The sequence below is a fragment of the Ranitomeya variabilis genome, chromosome 3 (assembly GCF_051348905.1).
Source record: "Ranitomeya variabilis isolate aRanVar5 chromosome 3, aRanVar5.hap1, whole genome shotgun sequence".
NCBI classification, from domain to species: domain Eukaryota; kingdom Metazoa; phylum Chordata; class Amphibia; order Anura; family Dendrobatidae; genus Ranitomeya; species Ranitomeya variabilis.
Window position 1 is genome coordinate 575,757,434 of NC_135234.1, and position 20,926 is coordinate 575,778,359.

Sequence of the window (20,926 nt, forward strand, 5' to 3'; positions counted from 1 at the left end):
AAGTTTGATAAAATCACTATTTTACCAGCAGGAGTATATCACTAGCGGATTAATAAACCTGCTCATATGCAGTGCTCAGTATTCATGAGCTCCCTGTAACCCCATCTCAGACAATTGGTAGATCTGCGGCAGATTTTTTTTTAATCGAAATTGCAGCAAGTAGCCCAGTAAGTGATATTGCTAGTATCATGCAACTCTCAGATGGAAGAACAAAAACCTGATTCCCTTTAAAAGTATAATGAACATTTTCTTAGTGCTTAAAAACCAAAATATTACAGCTTACTCATTACCAAAACTCTGCTGATGTCCCATTAGTAGCACCAATTCTCTCTCCAGTTAAAAGGGTATTCCCATCTCCAAGATCCTATTCCCAATTTGTAGTCGGCGCAATAATATTAGCAAATATCTCCAATTAGAAATTGATAAGCCATGTTGCTTACCCTACGTGCGGGCATTGTAGCAGCTTAGGAGTCCATGGTTACGACCATTCATCTAGTGAAAGTTGTTAGTGGTCGTAGCCATGGATACCTAAGCTACTGCAATGCCCTGCACATGGGATAAGCAACATAGCTTATCAGAAGAACTATACTACATTTCTTATTGGAGGTATTTGCTATTATTACTACACCTACGCCATATTGGGATAGGATTTTGTAGATGAAAATACCTCTTTAATGTCATAGACACTAAAAGCCATCTGCTGAACGATCATTAGGCCCAACGCTCGAAATACCGGTATATAAAAAGACTTGACCGAATGCTACTTAGATCTCAGAGAGCTGCTGCCATCTGCTGCTAGTTAGATTCCCCGTCCCCGTAAACATGGTCTATTGGATGACACTGCTGATTTTAGTCCAATTTACATGGGGTCCTTTAGACACAGGAAACTTCTCCCTGTGTTAGGGGGACTGGTTGGCATTCTTCACTAGCAAGAGTCAGGGTCAGTTTACATGGAGCGACCAGCAGCAGATATGACCACCAATCATTTAAATACCATAGACTGGCATTATTATCAGCAGTGCGAATTTTGTTTGCCCAGGGCGATACACCACTGAGAATGATTTTTTTTTTGGTTCTGCACCAATGATCATTTCACCTGAGGAACGAGCATTTTGCTTGTTCAGTGGGCAGGCAGCAGCCTGTTTACCTGGCAAGATAATCTTACACTGTAAATAGCTCTTTAGCTTCTTTCGAACACTGCCAATTCCAAAACTCGTGGGGCTGGGTCAGCTTGTGAAACAAGTCACTATCCCCTGGCTCCCCCTTTACACAACCTGTACAGTTTCGTTGAAACCCCAAATAGCCCCAATGACATAATATTACATCATGAGACTTACAGGGGGTTGTAGATTCAAGTCCAGTGCCGGCGATAAAGGCGCCTAGTCTGTCGGACCCTGCAGCCAATCAGTGGCCACCTCACTCACTTCCTTTAGACAGAACGGATAATTGGAGGAAGTTAGACAGCAGCAGCAACTCACTTCTTCTGGAAAAGCGTTTCGTCTGAAGGAAGCGAGAGTGATCCAGCCGCCGAGTGGTTGTAGGCCTTGCTGGAAATGCACAAATCGTAAATATAGACTTATTTTACATGGAGAAAAATGGTGACTGAGCAGGGCTTGTCCAAGTAGTACGCGGAAAATTGCAAAACTGCACGCAATTAAAACTATCAGACAATCTCCATTTATAAAGAAGAGTGAGAACACAAAATGTAAAAATATACATCTAGGAATAAAAAGCAGCAATAAAGAAAAGTAACAACTGACAATAAAAATAACATTTATTATTGATAACCAGACATGGTTTACAGTGATGCCTAAAACAATATGTACAAAGTTAAGACAAAAACCCCCACCCTTGAAGGAAGCAGCAAGATAAATTTATACAATGATTTTTCTATAAAATTTCAGAACATGTAAATTCATTTTCTGGGACATTAACTGGAAAAAAAAAATAAGATGAAAAATATAGAAGGTTGAATAATATGTCACTGGTGAACCAAAAAATACAAAAACACCCGTAGAAAAAAAGGAATGGGCATGAGAATTGTCGTTGTCCCAGAAAACGCCTTGCGTATAAAACAATCAATGATCACTGATCTCACTTTGCACACAATAGTCCAGCAGCATTTACACCCACAATTTTACTTGTTTGGGCAGCAATACATAATGTACAGTTCTTTCAAGTATCTTTATTACACTGCAGATGTGTGTGAACCTCTGTCCGACCACAATATAGGAGGCTGTCGCGTTCAGGCCAGGAGACCCGCGGACAGTCCGCGCTCGGTCACAGTTTCACGAACGTCTGAAGGAGCCCTTAGTCTTAGACCCAGAATCAGGAACATTTCCAACAGCCAGTAAGCACAGCATTACAATTTGTATAAAATGTGGTCAGAAATGACGTCCCATTAGAAGTCCTGATATGGGATTAAAAACATTACACATTTTCCGTGTTCAAGACATGGTGGATTTAAAACGGGATCACTAGATGCCCAGTGAGTAGTGACTCCTCAGATGCTACACTTTACCTCCTTGGCACTAAAGGGTGAACCAAGACCAGACATCAATATTGAAAGGGTTGCATGTTATTTTCCTAAATGCGTCAACTGACACCAAAGTGCCAGTGATCTTCCCAGCAGCCCCCACACCTCAGCTTCCACTATTCCATAGTAGAGTGCCAAGAACCGTTCTAATTCATCAGGTTTAATGGGTTTTTTGCCAATAATCGACTGAAATCAATACTGTGTTACTCCAGTGCCAATACCTGTTGATCACTGATGATCTGTTTAGTTTCCTGCAGTGCAATCAGTGGCCCCAGAGCGAAGCCAACATGTGCAGCACCAGGCCACCGAGATGACGTATGACCGGCCATTGGCACAGGAGATAACGCGTCAGAAAAGCACAGCATCGCTACTGCAGTGTCTGCGGACTGCACTCCTGAGTGGAGGTCACTTATTACCATTCCTACTGGTTCCAGTGATGGTCTACAATGGACTGCACTCGTGAGTGGAGGTTACTTATTACCATTCCTACTGGTTCCAGTGATGGTCTACAATGGACTGCACTCGTGAGTGGAGGTCACTTATTACCATTCCTACTGGTTCCAGTGATGGTCTACAATGGACCAGTACATGAATTGGAAAATGTGCAAACTAGTGATCGCTGGTCAGTCTAGTACTACAGAGAGCAGCTCTATAAGGAAGGCCATCCTCTGTCCCAGCACCTATATGTATGCAGCCAACATATGCTGGAGAAACGCCATCCTACGGCCAGGATCTTTTACAGCACATAGATCTGCAGTCAGCAGATTTCACAATCCAATCTGCATACATTATTACATTGATCTTAGACCTGATGAAACTGGTGTACTTCCATTCTGACATGGACTTTCAATAGCTGTATAGTACATTTGCAAACTTTTCCTGGCTTCCATTTAAATGAGCATTTTAGAAATGCAGCTCTAGCTTTCAGGATTACATCGCCATTATACGTGGATTTTTACAGTACAAGTCATTCGGTCGATGTAATGTATGCATGTAGTACGGTGAAATCTGGTGACAGATTCCCTTTAAAAGGAATAAGTCATTTATTCTTCATTAATCTGCCCTAATAATCTATGTAATGATGTGCGAGTGTATTAACAATACTTATTCTTCCCAGTCCTCTTTGATTTCCAGTGCCACTCTGGTCCTCTTTTGGCCCATAGAACCTGAAATCAGACCCTCCATGTCACACAGGGGTTTGGGTGTGGACTGAAGTCACCTTCTTAATCTATGTAGTCTTGTTTTGACACTCAGAGTAACCTTGGGAAAGTGGTAAAACTGCACATAGTCATTGTGCGAGCCTGGAAAGCTGCAGAGCGGTCATGGTAAGCTGAGAAGGGAGTGATCGGAAAGTACGCCAATACACTTACACATCATTACATGGATCAGGAGGGATTGGGAAATACACATTTGGATGAGACTTCATTAAAATGGTTGGCTATGCATTAAATTGTCACTTTGTGGGAGGTCACAGTGTGTCCATTTACATTACAAGCAGTGGGCATTGAATCTAGACATGGCTCTCAGTATACACAGAAGGAATGAGCAAGGGTTAATTTCCACAGAAGCTGCACATCAGTTTTTAATAACAGGTAACAGTATGTCAGCCTGATGGGTATTTCTAATGAACCACAAAGCTAAGTACATGCAATTATGGGCATGGTTTACAGGGGGGTACACATCAATCATTCTGAAATGTGCCGACTGAGCAATTCCTGCCCCATGCCGCCTACTAGGTGGCAGGAGAAAGTAGCGTCTAGTGGTCTTTAGGTATAACTGTAAATGCTGGCACTAGAACAAGCCCACGTACAATACTGTAAACTAGTGGCTGGGGTGCACACAGGAACCCTGCAATGCAGCATTAAAGTATAACTAACACTATAGCAATGTATTCTGCATGACGGAGGCTGTATAAAAGGTGCTGATCGGTGGGGGGCAGGGTTTTGAGACCCTCACCGATCAGTCTAAAGTCAACAACAAAGTCAGCAGCCTCATAAATCTATGGGTCCACAGACAGCGGAGAATGAATGTACTGACACAGTGACTATTGAGCCCATAGACTGCGCTGTGTGTCGCTCCTGCAGGAGATGTGGCCATCACAATGGTATTTTGTCTGATCGGGGAGGACTCAGCACCCGGACCCATCCATTAGCAGTGCCTGTCATATTAATACTTTCATATAGTGTCACCTAAACTTTAACCGCATTACCCAACTCTAGGGCTTTAACCAATAAAAGCAGAAATAAAAGGAGGCATTGCTTTAATAAATAGGGCATTAAGTTAGTGGTTACAAACCACCTCTTCACATTTAGGAGGTTAAATGGTCGCAGAATCCGGAACATAAACCACTGGAATTGCTAATGTGATAGAGACTTCTCATCCATGGTCTGCTGTGGACTCTGGAGATGTCCTAAAGACCAAGCAAGAAGAAACAACAACAATGAGTGGGATTGTACTTGTGCATCACTCCATGTCATGCTGTTGTAGTCTAGACATACCATTCCTATTTAACCTGTTATATTGCCGGTCACTGCTAAGCTTCCAAGTCCCAGAGTGAAGCGCAGGATGCGTTTTGTGAGTTTTATGAAAAGGACGCTCACGTTCTGGAGACTCTGGTTCTAGCAGCCTATGTCCTTTAACATCCAATGCCAAAAAGTCCTTTGAAAAAAAAAAATAATATAATAAACAGAAAGTTCCAGAACTCTAATCAAAGAGCATTATGCAGTATATAATGACTAACAGAGCTAGGTAGCAAAGAATCTCAATTTACACATCATGCCTGTGAATGACAGCTTGGAGAGAAAGCTAAATCATTTTTCACTGTTCAGGAGGCTGACTCGCTAAGCTCCTGCTAAGCAGCTCATTCTCCAGTGGTTCTCAGCCTGGACGGTCGCATCTGGGCACAATCCAGGTTGAAAACTATTTATCCCCTAGACATGGATTAAGGCGTGGGACAGAGACAGGTGAGGGACATTGTTGCTTTTATATTTTTGTTTTATTACAGGAGATGAGGGCTTCGGTGGCATTAGGTGAATATAATGGTGTTTGTTATCTACAATATAATTGTCTAAGGGTCACTTCCGTCTTTCTGTCTGTCCTTCTGTCTGTCTGTCACGGAAATCCCAAGTCGCTGATTGGTTGCGGCAAAACAGCCACGACCAATCAGCGACGGGCACAGCCCGGGGGCAAAATGGCCACTCCTTACACCCCGCAGTCAGTGCCCGCTTCATACTCCCCTCCAGTCAGCGCTCACACAGGGTTAATGGCAGCGTTAACGGACCGCGTTATGCCGCGGTGTAACGCACTCCGTTAACGCTGCTATTAACCCTGTGTGACCAACTTTTTACTATTGCCTATACAGCATCAATAGTAAAAAGATCTAATGTTAAAATAATTTAAAAAAAATAAAAAAATAGTTATATACTCACCCTCTGTCGGCCCCCCGATCCAGCCGAGGCCTTTCCCGCTCCTTGAGGCGCTCCGGTGACCGCTCCATGCATTGAGATCCCGCGAGAGGATGACGTAGCGGTCTCGCGAGACCGCTACGTCATCATCTCGCGAGACCGCAATGCACTCTTGGGAACGGAGCGTGTGAGGAGCATCGGTAAACGCTTCGCCTGGATCCGGGGGCCAACGGAAGGTGGGTATATAACAAATTTTTATTTTAATTATTTTTTTTTTTAACAGGGATGTGATGCCCACATTGCTATATACTACGTGGGCTGTGCTATACACTACGTGGCCTGTGCTATACACTACGTGGCCTGTGCTATACACTACGTGGCCTGTGCTATACACTACGTGGCCTGTGCTATACACTACGTGGCCTGTGCTATACACTACGTGGCCTGTGCTATACACTACGTGGCCTGTGCTATAACTACGTGGCCTGTGTTATACACTGCGTGTGCTAGCTGTTATATACTACATGGCTGAGTTATATACTATGTGGGCTGTTATACACTCCGTGGGCTGTTATACCCTCCATAGGCTGTGCTATATACTCCGTGGCTGTGCTATATACTATGTGGCTGGCCGCGAACAATCAGCGACAGGCGCAGTCCGGCCGCGAATTGGCGTGGGATTTGAACCACGCTTCGCTAATTGGTCGTGGTTGGCCGAATCCTGTGTATTCAATGTATTATTCTAAAATCTTCATAAATAAACTACATACATATTCTAGAATACTCGATCCGTTAGAATCGGGGTACCATCTAGTTTTACATAAAAATGGAAAAGTGTGTTTTGTTTTATTTCTAATAAAGGACTTTATACTTGCTGTATCTTTATTTACCATATAACTATAATCTACAAGACACCTCTCCATTACTAAAATGTGGGCTTGATGTCACCAGACAATACAAATATGAACCCCACTTGCCACCGCTACAGGGCAAGTGGGAAGAGCCTGGCCAAGTGCCAGAATTGTCACATCTTTAAAAAAAAAAAAAAAAAAAAAGCATGGGGGACCACTCTATTCTTGATAACCAGCCTTGCTAAAGCAGACAGCTGAGGGTTGCAGACCCCAGCTGTGGGTTTTGCCTGGCTGGTTATCAAACATACAGGGGAACCGGCACTGGATTTTTAATGTATTTATTGCGCAGGTGGCGAGTGTACTCCCATCAGCAGCTCCTGCTGTCTGTTATTAGCGGCAGCAGGTGTAGGCTGATGGGAGTAAATCCCATCAGCTGTTGCCTGCTGTCATTTTCACTTGAATATAACTCATCATTCTCCCTTGCTCACGCTGATCACTGGCAGAACAGGGGAAAATGATGAGAGCAGTCGTCAGCATCTGGGAACAGCGCTTACTGTACCGCTGCTTCTCAGGCGCCAGGACGTGTCCCACAAATGGCATCCCCCCTAGTATGTCATCTGCGTGTGGGACGTTTTATGGCCCGTGCTGCCGGTAAAAAACGGACATGTCTAGATGTGGGACATGGTCTGTGTGAACACAGACACGTGCACAGCAACGTAGATTTCAATGTGCCTACGTGTGCACGAGTCTCCGGTACATGTGAAAACTGTCATCACACGTACTGGAGACACGGACATGTGAAAGAGGCCTAAGAGTGATCGATACCCTTCAAAAGGGGGTGTCCTATCAATAATGGTTAAAAATGCTTGTTCAAACAACTTTGTAATTATAGCCTTAGTAGAAATCCTCTAAGTTCGAGGACAGAAGGATTTATAATTTTATAGTTTAATGCTCGTTGTCTAGATTAAATGACGACTGTTTCAGTGTAGCAGAAATGGTCAAGCATACACAATGCTTACAACCTCTTTTTTAGTAGAGCTTGTAAACACTGATCTATTATGGCCGCATCACTGTAGCACATGTTCTTGTCAACTCTAGTGGACCAGTGGCATAACCATGTTGCTGGTCTGAAGTGTAAGTCTTCAGCAGCAATACATTCCTGGCAAATAGGAAGTTGGGTGGAAGGGGAGTGGTGGACTGTCAAAGATAACATTTTGTCTTTTCATAAAAAAAAAAAAAAAAAATTAATTTGACTCTGCCTTAAAAAAAGCATCAAGTCTTCTATGTACACTAACCACAGATCTGTGGATGTAGGCTGGTGCACATCGGTTCTGTCTCTTCAGGTCATCACAGACTGAATCCAGTGCTCTCTGAGGCCAGATCATCAGTTCCGGAACTTTTTTTTTTTTTTCTTCTTTACAGTGAAGATAGTTCTTAATGGTAATGGCTGTTTATTTATGGTTATGTTGAAGAATACTCGTACATTTGGAGCCAGTCATACAAATCCTTGATGGTATTATGTGATTAAAGTATCTGCATGTATCTCTCAGCATTGAGGACACCAGTAACCACATTTCCAAAAATACATGCTGAAATACAGCCCTAAACAAGCAAGGACCCTCCACCATGCTTCATTGTTACCTGTAGATACAGATTTTGGTTTCACTTTCCAGTCCTTTGGCAAATTGCCTTCTGTTACAGCCAAATATTTCACATTTTGATTCAGTCTAGAGCACCTGCTGCCATTGTTCTGCACCTCAGTTCCTATATTTTCATATACCATTTTCATAGTTTAGTTGCTTGGCCTTGTTTCTATGACATAGGTATGACTACTTGGCCTCAATTCTCCCATGACACCAATTCTAGACACTTTGTGAAGAATAGATGAGTGTTGCTGGGACTCCCCATTTGCTGTCAGTTCTAAGCTGATGGCTGTACTAGACATCTTCCAATTTTGAAAGAAAGCAAACATGATGTGTCAACTGCAATGTCCTTGGCTGACCATTGTATCTACGCAAATTGCCTCTTCTGAGAAAAAGAGGACTTAACTCTATAGCGCCACCTGTTGGAAGTAGCGATCCTACAAGTCACAATCAACCCTCTAACGAGTCGTGCAATATGACTTAGGATAAAAGCCAAATCAGTATCTCATTGTATCTACGGCGCTGTCCGTTTGTTGGTGCCCACAAAGCTGAGCTATACAGGTAGATACTTATCCATCAAGCAATACCATCAGGGAGGCATTTGATTGGCTCCAAATTTATTCAGCAGCAGAACAAAGAACCCAATCATACAATGTCATTAAGAACCATCTTTAGTGTAAAGAAGAACAAGGAGTCCTAAGAGGGATGTTATGGTCCCCCACAGAGCCCAGATCTCAACATTGTCTGTATTATATGAAGACAGAAGGATTTGCAGAAGCCTACATCCACAGAAGATCTGTGGTTGGTTCTCCAAGATGTTTGGAACAACCTCCCTGCCGAGTTCCTTCAAAAACAGTATTCAAGTATTTCTGGATGAATTGATGCTTTAATATTGTTTTGAAGGCAAAGGTTGTTCACGCCAAATAGATTTCTCCTCTGTCCATCACTTTATTGTTATCAATTACCAAAATTCAAAACTATTAATACTTCTATTTTTGCAAAAGTTTTAGGTAGGAGAAAAAAAATGCTGCAAAGTACTGTAGATGTCTTACTCCATTTACGTTCACTAGATCTGTGTAAAATGCTTGTTGTCAACAGTTCAGTTGTGGTCTGCAAGGATAGACTCAAAAGTCCTGCTGGTGCCCACCTAATGAACGCAATGACTTTAAATATTGACATGCCTACCTTTGTTTTCAGAAGCCGTGACCCATTCTGATTTTCATATACCTGTGTATCAATTTCTTTGTAGACTCCATCTGTGCTAATACCATCCATGATACTGGATCCACATGTCTGTGTTGTGTAACCACTGTCTACCTTTATGTTAACACATAAAAGAGTAGTAAGAATACAGGTTAAAAATCAATATACATTGCTTCTCACAGTAAATCACAGATCTGCCTAACTACACAGTGACATCTCACTACCGAGGATTCTCAGAGCGGATGATGAACTGGTTTCCTATATCCTTAATGAAATATATCTGGACTTTGCACCACTACTCATCTAATAACACCAAAGAACAAGCAGCGGGTGTTATGGGAAAGTGTCGGCATCCAAATATGCACCATCAATATCCATAGTCTAACCAAAACCTGAGACAAAATGAACATACTTATTTACTTTCAGAAGGGTGTGAGTAAAAGCTATTTAAGTATACTGTGGAATGCAAAAGTTTGGGCACCGCTGATCAAAATGACTGTTATTGTAAAACAGTTAAGCAAGTTGAAGATGAAACGATCTCTAAAAGGCCCCAAGTTAAAAATGACATTTCCTTTATATTTTAGCCCCCCCAACCACCAAAAAAGGTCTTTTACATTTTAAAAATGACAAAACGGAAAATGTTCCCATAAAAAAGTTTGGGCACCTTACATTAGTACCAAGTAGCAACCCCTTTTGAAATGATCACAGCTTGTACATGCCTTTTGTAGCCAGACAAGAGTGTTTTAATTCTTGTTTGAGGGATTTTCATTCATTCAGCCTTGTAAAATTCTTCCAGTTCTGTGAGATTCCTGGGTCATCTTGCATGCACTGCTATTTTGAGGTTTAGCCACAGATTTTCAATCATGTTCAGCTCAGGGGACTGTGAGGGCCATTGCAAAACTTTCAGCTTGTGTGTTTTGAGGTAGTCTATTGTGGATTTTGACATGTATTTAGGATCATTATCCATTTGTAGAAGCCAACCTCTTTTCACCTTCAGCTTTTTTTTACAGATGGTGTTATGTTTGCATCAAGAATTTGTTGAAATTTCATTGAATTCATTCTTCCCCGCTACCCGTGAAATGTTCCCCGTGCCATTGGCTGCAACACAACCCCAAAGCATGTTTGATCCACCCCAATGATGAATGATTGGTGAGATTCTTTACCTGTAATTGTGCCTTTTTTTTTTTTTTTATATACACATACCTTTGATCATTGTGGCAAAAAAGAGTTCTATTTTAACCTCATCGGTCCACAGGACTTGTTTCCAAAATGCATCTGGCTTGCTTGGATGTTCTTTTGCATACTTCTCTCCTGCATCTTCGTCATAAAATTCAGAGTCACGTTTTGTCCTAATGACTCTTCCATGAAGGCCATATTTGTGCAGGTGTCTCTGAACAGGAGAACAGTCTACCACAACTCCAGAGTCTGCTACATCTTTCTGAAGGTCTTTTGCAGTTAAGCGGGTGTTATGATTTACTTCTCTAGCAATCCTAGGAGCAGCTCTCACTGAAATTTAGCTTAGTCTTGCAGACATTATCTTGACCTCCACTGTTCCGGTTAACTGCCATTTCTTATTTACATTTAGAAATAAGGAAAGATCAACTTGAAAACTCTTTGCCATCTTCTTATAGCCTTCTCCTGCTTTGTGGCCCTCCACCATTTTCATATTGCTAGGCAGCTGCTTAGAAGACCCAATGGCTGCTCTGTTTTTGGCACAAGGTTAGAGGAGGCTGGGTTTTTATATAGCTGGGAAATTTGCATCACCAGACCTTTACTAAAGATTACAGTGAACAAGCCATAACCCCAACAGGCTAATTAAGGTCTGAAACCTTGGTCAATGTTATCTGAGCACACAAATCTTTAAGGGTGACCAAAATTTGCATTGGCCCATTTTCCTTTTTGTAATTTTTAAAATGTAAAAGATGACAATATTTTTTGCTGTTGCCTAAAATACAAAGGAAATGTGTCATCTTCCCTTTAGGCCTTTTAGAGATCACATTATTTTCAACTTGCTTAACTGTTCACAACAGTAATTTTGACCAGGGGTGCCCAAAATTACATGCCACTGTAGCTTCCCATTTGCTGTATGTCCATGTTTGGGACCTGCTCGGCCCTTATTCACATTGGCGTCATGGTAAGGTTTTAAGATTAGAGGTTAGCACCATCCTGACTTGAGCACACCTTAACGCTGGTGGGATGGCCTGACTTTTTTTTTTCTTCTTCATCAAAATCCGTGTTTATGAAATACCCTGTAACTTACATGCTCTTTTGCTTTTCTTCACAGCAGGGTATATGCTCATTTTGTCTGTCTTATGTTTTGACCGTTCCATGGCCAGTGTGAACATACTCCTATTTTGCGTGCATACCAACTTATACTCCAGTTCATTTATTCCCATTTAGTTCCATAGTCTAACAAACTTGAACTGTGGAACAAAAAGTTGCATCTGACCAAAGTCCTCAAGCACTAATAAAATATATATACGATGATTACCCATTGGCAGCTTAATTTTTTTTTTGCATTGAGATATAAAAGGTACGGTTTGCGATTAAAGAAGAAAAAAAAATTGTTTTAACGCAAAGCCAGAAGCGGCGACATTCTATGCTGATCGGGGCAAGAATTGTATTACAGAGAACCCCAGGCAGGGTCGTTAGACATATTAGCAGACATGTCCTGTGCATGGAGATCATTACCTGAATGCTGCTGTTGTCACAAGGGATCACACTACTCTCGGCTAAAGGAGACATGCACATGTGAGACATCTCTACACTAAACGTGTTCCCAGTCATGAAACTGGTCACTGGAGTGTTATCATTCCCAGCGGCGTCCTTAACCCAAATCTGATCGTCTTCACTCTCCGCAGGATCCCCCATTTCCACCGTATCATTGTCCTTCAGTTCATGGGAAGCTTGCTCTGTCGCCTGCTGTGTGCATGGCTTAGGAGAGATGCCATCTGCGGGGTGCGTGATGTGAGCGTCCGGAGAGAACGTGTCCATGTTATGGAGCTGTAACACAATACTGCCTCCCGGTAAGGACAGGCTTGCAGGGGGAGAGTTCTCCTTCTCCTCGTCTAAACGTTCAATGGTGAGGGGGATCTGAAAGAGAGAAGTCCGATACTGCGCGCTGTCCCTGCAGGACGTCGCTTTAACCTGAAACACATTCTTGATGGGAGAGCAGCCTTCAATTAAAGGACTTGCCGCGCACGAGTTACCCATGGACTGGGAAGCAGAGAGAGTCTCTGGTGAAGGGAAAGACAGCTTCTTCTGTTCTGCAAGTACAGATTTACAGGTTATTGGCCAGTGCCCAGGAAAGAACACCCACAGGACAAAATATGCTGAGACAGTCATTTTCTGCTGCGCTGAATGAGCATGTTATTACTGGAGTGTAAAACGACAGGTTTTAGGTCTTTAAAAGGGAATTGGTTACCAGGTTTTTGCTACACCATCTAAATCAACATTACGAAGGGACAGAGACCTTGATTTCAGTGATGTATCATTTACTGAGCTGCTTATTTCATAAAATCAGCTTTCTCAGCTGCAGATCTAGCGGTTTTCTGAATGCTGAGCCCTGTACAACCCCTACCACACCACTGACTGGCTGCTTTTTTTCTGTATATTATGTATAGGCACAAAGCTGTACACCAGTAGTTGGGTGGGGGTTACAGAGATTATCTCCTGCTGATAAAACCAGGATTTTATAAAAACCTACAGCAAGCAGCTCTGTAAGTGACACATCACTGGATTTAGGGTCCCTTTCTCTATATCATACTGTTCTCATTAGGCAGCACAAAACTGGTGATAAATTTCAATTATTTGTGTTAAAGTAGCAGCATTAAGCTTTTAAAAAATCTGCAGAGGTAAAATAGTCCAGGGCTACAAAGATGAAGTGTAAGATGTGTCATTTTATTCACATGAAGCACATTTGCCGCATAAAAGGTCTACAACTGCTCCACTCATGTGGGTGGTTTGTAGGAACCCATACACAGGCTGCAGAAACATCTCCACTTTGAGCTCCAGAAATGTCTGCAATCCACCTGCAGCATGCAGATATACCCAGTTGTAAGAGTATACACAGCTGGTTTTTGCATGGGCGACGATTCGGAAACTTCCACGTATCAGGGTTTTAGGATGAAAACGTTCACCAGGAATTGTGAGCACTTTACATGGGAAATCTTTTTGGACATTCATTACAATCCACAGGACAGTGGATAAGTGTCTGATCACTGGAGGGAACAGTATCGCCCATGAAACTAAAGACTACTTTAACATGGCCAAGTTCTTCAGCAGGAAGTAAAACATTCACTACATACTGTATTACACTGACACATTTAGAAAACGCTAAGTTATTGAAAGCGTTCTGAGCCAAACATTTATTGCACAGCAGAGCTCACCTGCCATTGGGGTCTTTCCCAGAACAGAGGATATGGGGGAGAACGCTGGTGACATCTCTCGCTCAGGCGATTTTTCAAAGAACGTAGGACTTGCTATACTCCCCAGGCTGTATGCTCTTCGGCCCCCCTGGATTGGGCTTGAAGAAAACTGACCCTTTTATGAAGTAGAGAAAATCTGAGTGCACTGAACTGGTTTACAACAATTAGAAGTATCACAATTTCTGTTCTATTAATGCCCAGTCTGAGAAAAGCGCAGCCCAGTTATCACCAAATCCTGAGGACAAGTTATTACCAAGTCTTGACCCTGAAAAAACAAGTCTCGAACTCAAGCAGCTGATCTAGTAATATTCCAAATAAATTTCAGCCATTTCCGCCCTAGCCAGGGTTCACCTTCCTGATCAGGGCAGACATTAAAACTCAGACATGTGTCACTTAGTGGTAAGAACTCTGGAAAGCTTCTTCTAATCCTAGCGATTCTCGGACTGGATTTCATGACACATTGTTCTTTATCGTAGTGATAAATTTAGGTCAATATAACGTGGGTTTTTTTTTTTTTTTATAATAAAGGCTAAAGAAACATTTTAGTGATTTACAAAAAGGTTCATAAAAGAAAAAAGGACCCCACTATAATGAGGCAGAAGGAGTCACTTTGGACTATGTCTGTCCTCACTTCCAACAAAGTCCAGTCTTTAGGCATGCATGTAACTGGCCGACCACACCTTTGTGCATGCCTAATAAGACAGGACAGATATTAGAGTCCTATGTGGCTATAGCTGCTGCCTCATTATAGTGACTGGTTCTGTCGGAGGTTCATCAGATCCAGCCGACAGTGACTAGAGGGTCAGCCAGGAATGATGCTCGCACTATCGTTTGCTGGACCCAGTATGTCCATTGACAGGAAAGGGTCAGAAGCTTCATTGCTCTATACAGGACGTTGTGCCCACATACAAAGCAATACATTGAGGCTTGCTCTCCTCACTTCAGATGCCATCTGAGTTCATGTGTAACCAAAAGACATCACAAGCCAGGATGTCCAGCCTATCAAAAACAAAACAACACAGCAAGAGGCCTTCTAACAGTGACTAATATTAGAGTGATACAAAATCTTAAGATTTATGAATTTTAAAAGATCAATACCGAACCAGGTGTCTGCATGGGACTTCTACAGCGGACAGGAGACAGATCGATCGAGCAGAGAACACCCAGAGAGGCTGGAGGGGCTTCATATGACCCTGGTGCAGGCGAGCTTGGTGATGAACACACCGATCGGTTGCACTGTCCATCCAAAAATAATTTTCTCCGAAGTGATGAGGAGCTTAAGTTTTCCTGGGACTGATCTGCATTTTCTTCTGACCGAAAATATTCACCTTTAACAAAGTTAAAACAGTTGATCCAAAATAAAGCATTACACCATTAACTCATGTACACAATCCCCAAAACAAACAAACAAACAAAATACCATGGCGAGAGTTTAACATGCAACGAACGGCCGACTAGCTGAGAAAAATTATGTATAGTAATAAAATAAACTAGGGCCCAAGAGCGTCCTATAAGCTGCTGGCAGATTTACCGGCCATCGCACAGGACCAGTAGATGAGGAAACACGAGGAGAAATATAGATGATGCTGCCGCGCTAATATATTCGCAGACAGTAAAGGGCAATTACAAATATGGAGAATACACAAATGAGTTAAAGGGTTTGTCGGGTTCAAATCCATAAGTCTGGTTTATGACCACAAACCACATCAATGGAGAGCTTAAGGCTATGTGCACACGCTGCGGATCTGCAGCTGTTTTCCATGCGTTGTACAGTACCATGTAAACGTATGAAAAACAAAATCCGCAGTGCACATGCTGCAGAAAAAAAACGTGCGGAAATGAAGCAGTGTTTTTGCCGCAGCATGTCAATTCTTTGTGCGGATTCCGCAGCAGTGTACACCTGCTCCATAATAGGAATCGGCAGGAGTAAAACCGCAGGTGGAATCTGCACAAAAACCGCATTAAAACCGTTGTAAATCCGCAGTGCGGTTTACCTGCAAATTTTTAAAAAATAGTGCGGAAAAATCCGCACACCAATCCGCAACGTGTGCACATAACCTAACGTTCATGTGATCATAAATCAGCTGAGAGTAGCTGTGTAGAAGAGTTACAAACTATCAGCATGGGCTCATTGACAGATTCTTTATTCATTCTGCAATCTGCAAAAGAAAAAGGCAACAAAGATGCTATAGAAGGTAAAAGGTGAAAAATTCTTATTGAAACCCAAAATACCTGGATTTCAGTAAAAAAAAAAAAAAAAAAAAAATAGCCGGTGGTGTCGATATTCCTTAACCCCTTTACCCCCGAAGGTGGTCTGCAGCTTAATGACTGGGCCAATTTCTACAATTCTGACCACTGTCACTTTATGAGGTTATAACTCTGGAATGCTTCAACGGATCCCACTGATTCTCAGATTATTTTTTTCATGACTTATTGTGCTTCATGATGGTGGTAAAATGTATTCGGTATGACTTGCGATTATTTGTGGAAAAAAAACGGAAGCTTGGCGAAAATTTTGAAAATTTTGCAATTTTCTAACTATGAATTTTCATGCCCTTAAATCACAGAGATATGTCACACAAAATACTTAATAAGTAACATTTCCCACATGTCTACTTTACATCAGCACAATTTTGGAACCACAATTTTTGTTTTGTTAGGACATTATAAAGGTTAAAAGTTGACCAGCGATTTTTGATTTTTCCAATAATTTTTTTTTTTTTTTTTTTTTTTTTAAGGGACCACATCACATTTGAAGTCCCTTTGAGGGGTGTATATGTTAGAAGATACCCAAAAGTAACACTATTCTAAAAACTGCACCCCTCAATGTGCTCAAACCACATTCAAAAAGGTTATTAAAGCTCCATAGGAATTTAAAAAAATAAAATAAAAAAAAAACAACATTTTACTTTGTTCCACAAAAAATTGACTTCAGAACCATTTTTTTTTTTATTTTGACAAGGGTAATAGGAAAAATTGCTCAACAAATTTGGGGGTCCATTTTTTTCTCCTGAGTACGCAGATACCCCATATGAGGGAGAAAACCACTGTTTGGGCGCACGGCAGAGATCGGAAGGGAAGGAGCGCCATTTGACTTTTTGAATGCAAAATTTGATGTAACAATTGGCTGATTCCATGTCGCGTTTGCAGAGCCTCTGATGGGTGTAAACAGTGAAAATCCCCCACAAGTGACACCATTTTGGAAACTAGACCCCTTAAGGGGACTGATCTAGATGTGTGGTGAGCACATTGGACCCTCAGGTGCTTCACAGAAGTTTATAACGTTGAGTCTTTAAAAGAAAAATAAATAAAACTTTTACCCACGAATATGTTTTGAGCACGTAAGGGTAAGGCTACTTTCACACTAGCGTCGGGAACAACCCGTCGCTGCGCGTCGGGCCGACGTTCCCGACGCTAGTGTGTTCTCCGCCGCACAACGGGGGCAGCGGATGCATATTTTCCACGCATCCGCTGCCCCATTGTGAGGTGCGGGGATGTGCGGGGAGGTGGGGGCGGAGTTCCGACTGCGCATGCGCAGTCGGAAAAAGCGGACCGTCGGGAGCAAAAAACGTTACATGTAGCGTTTTGTTTTCCCGACGGACCGCTACCATACGCCCAAACGCCGCCAAACGCATTCACCGTTTGGAAATGCGTCGCAAATGCGTCGCAAATGCGTCGCTAATGTTACTCTATGACGAAACAACGTATCCAGCAAAAACTTTTGCTGGATGCGGCGTTTCGCAAAAACGACGCATTTGCGACGTATTGCAGTTAACGCTAGTGTGAAAGTAGCCTAACAGGAGAAGTTGCAGCATACAATTTGTTGTGCAATTTCTCCTGAGTACGCCAATACCCATTATGAGGGAGAAAACTGTTTGTGTGCACGGCTGGGCGAAGAAGGGAAGGAGCGCCATTTGACTTTTTCAATGTTAAATTTCCTGGAATCATTAGCGGACGCCATGTCCCATTTCGGGAGCCCCTATTGTGCCTAAGCAGTGGAAACCCCTCCACAGGTGACAATTTTGGAAACGACCCGGGGTTTCCGATCCAAAGGCAGAGGGGCTGTCAGCCCTCTGCCGGAATGCAGCAATCAGGTTCGATCGCAGCATTTTGGGGATTAAAGTGCTAGAAGCCGTGCGTGGATGATCCTGGTACTTAGTGCCAGCATCAGCTGACACCTGCGCGGTGATCGCCCATACACCACCCGTGTGCCATCGCATGGACGTAACAATCTGTCCGTGGTCAAATAGGCCTAGGGGACATGGATGGATTATTACGTCTGATGTCAGAAAGGGGTTAAATTAAAGCCCATGCTTTAAACCCATTTTTAAAAACCTTAAAAGCCTCTTTAAGAAAACAATTTATTTACGATTTACCTACCTAATACTTTTTCAATATTGAAGTTGACCGGTAATGATAACTGTGTTTGACAAGCAACTGCATAAAAATACAAAAAACGAGATGGAGTAACAATATATAAAATGTGGTATGTTGTAAACAAATACTTACAAAAAGCACTGCTATGATCCACGAACGCCAACTACAGGCTGGCTTTCACAGGACAATCGTAATGACAAGCACGGGGGTCTCAGCCTGTCATGGCAACCCATCGACACCCTGCAATCACGTCTCACGGGGGTCTCAGCCTGTCATGGCAACCCATCGACACCCTGCAATCACGTCTCACGGGGGTCTCAGCCTATCATGGCAACCCATCGACACCCTGCAATCATGTCTCACGGGGGTGCTGATGGGAGTGTGGAATGACGAGCCCACTTCTGACGTGAGTGTTAAATGGCGATGTTAAAGGCACATGATGGCTGATTAAATCAGCATCATGTGCAGGGAAAGTGCATGCTTAATGTGCGAGTCTGTGTCAAAGGCAGGGTCATGGTTTTTGACAACAAACGTCATGAAGTGGTTAATATAGGATTATCGTGAGAAAAAAAAAAAAAAAACCACGACAAGACGTTTACATAAAACACATTTCTGAATCTGATTTACCTGTACTTTTACCAACATTGGCAGCTTGCTCTCTTGCAAGAGGCGATTCGTTATTAGGATCAACACCTACAAAAATAAATCATTCCAAACATTACAATTAGCTGATAGGAGAGGAAGCAAATATAGTCCGCAATCATACACTTAGGGTACATTTCCACTGGCGAGAGACAAATCGGTCCGTAATCTGGACCGAAAAAACGGATGTAACGTATGCGATTGTCATGCGAGTGTCATGCGAGTGCAATGCGATTTTTAATCGCATCATCCGTATGACATCCGTATTACTGTCCGATTTTTACGCACCAGTGTCCTTTGAAAAGCCGGCAATTCAGCGCCGTGTACAGTAAAATCACACTGACAGGTTAGAATAGAGTAGATATATGCACATAGAATGTGTATATATACATATATACATGTCAGTGAGACACCTATATATGTATATTTATATTTAATGCAGCGCTAGATAGCATAAAAGCCGCTAATTCAATTGCCGGCTTTTCATTACTCCTGCCTAAACCCGACAGGATATGAGACATGGTTTACATACAGTAAACCATCTCATATCCCCCTTTTTTTTTGCATATTCCACACTACTAATGTTAGTAGTGTGTATGTGCAAAATTTCAGCGCTGTAGCTGCTCAAATAAAGGGTTAAATGGCGGAAAAAATTGGCGTGGGCTCCCGCGCAATTTTCTCCGCCAGAGTGGTAAAGCCAGTGACTGAGGGCAGATATTAATAGCCAGGAGAGGGTCCATGGTTATTGGCCCCCCGTGGCTAAAAACATCTGCCCCCAGCCACCCCAGAAAAGGCACATCTGGAAGATGCGCCAATTCTGGCACTTGGCCACTCTCTTCCCACTCCCTGTAGCGGTGGGATATGGGGTAATGAAGGGTTAATGCCACCTTGCTATTGTAAGGTGACATTAAGCCGGATTAATAATGGAGAGGCGTCAATTATGACACCTATCCATTATTAATCCAATTGTCTGAAAGGGTTAAAAAACACACACACACACACACACGATTAAAAAGTATTTTAATGAAAGAAACAAACAGGTTGTTTTAATAATTTATTGCTCTCTCAATCCATCAGCAACACCCTCGCTTGGCAAAATAATAAACACACAAGATACATACCTTCTGATGTCCGATCACGTCCCACGCGGTAATCCATCTGAAGGGGTTAACTAATATTACAGGCACGAGCTGCGATAAACCACTCGCTCATGCCTGTAATCCCCGGGTGCTGAAAGGAAAGCTGGATCTGTACTTACATTGAGTCGCGGTGATGCGCCCCTGCTGGATTTTCTCATGAACTGCAGCCTGGGAACTTTTTCCCACGCTCCAGGTCATATGAGGACATCCACCAGGGGGCGCATCACCGCGACTGAAGGAAATGTAGGTCAATGACCTACATTTCCTTCATTCTCCGGGGAATTACAAGCACGAGCACAGCTGCCTTTGCAGGGCTCCTGCTTGTAAATTATTTTAACCCCTTCAGATGGATTACTTCGTGGGACGTGACGGTTCAACAGAGGGTATGTATTTTGTGCGTTTATTATTTTGCCAAGCGAGGGCCTGCAAATGGATTGAGAGAGCAATAAATTATTAAAACAACCGCTGTGTTTATTTCATTAAAATACTTTTAAATCGTGTGTGTGTGTTTTTTAACCCTTTCAAACAATTGGATTAATAATGGATAGGTGTCATAATTGACGCCTCTCCATTATTAATCTGGCTTAATGTCACCTTACAATAGCAAGGTGGCATTAACCCTTCATTACCCCATAGCCCACCGCTACAGGGAGTGGGAAGAGAGTGGCCAAGTGCCAGAATAGGCGCATCTTCCAGATGTGCCT

At 42.5% G+C, this 20,926-nt stretch overlaps 1 protein-coding gene across 3 annotated transcripts in view; it reads right to left on the reverse strand.

The window, feature by feature from the left end:
* Positions 1-1,756: 1,756 nt before the first annotated feature.
* Positions 1,757-20,926, reverse strand: part of BORA (BORA aurora kinase A activator) — a 62,827-nt gene continuing 43,657 nt past the window's right edge. For 2 of the 3 annotated variants that reach the window (XM_077297255.1, XM_077297254.1), the window contains exons 6-13: positions 19,069-19,134; positions 18,445-18,501; positions 15,163-15,392; positions 14,026-14,179; positions 12,329-12,903; positions 9,620-9,751; positions 5,035-5,194; positions 1,757-4,946 (exon numbers count right to left, since the gene is read on the reverse strand). In XM_077297255.1, the coding sequence (XP_077153370.1) occupies positions 4,894-4,946; positions 5,035-5,194; positions 9,620-9,751; positions 12,329-12,903; positions 14,026-14,179; positions 15,163-15,392; positions 18,445-18,501; positions 19,069-19,134 (1,427 nt within the window). In that variant the 3' untranslated portion in view covers positions 1,757-4,893. The remainder of the gene's footprint in view (positions 4,947-5,034; positions 5,195-9,619; positions 9,752-12,328; positions 12,904-14,025; positions 14,180-15,162; positions 15,393-18,444; positions 18,502-19,068; positions 19,135-20,926) is intronic. The other variant, XR_013223968.1, reaches the window with a different exon arrangement.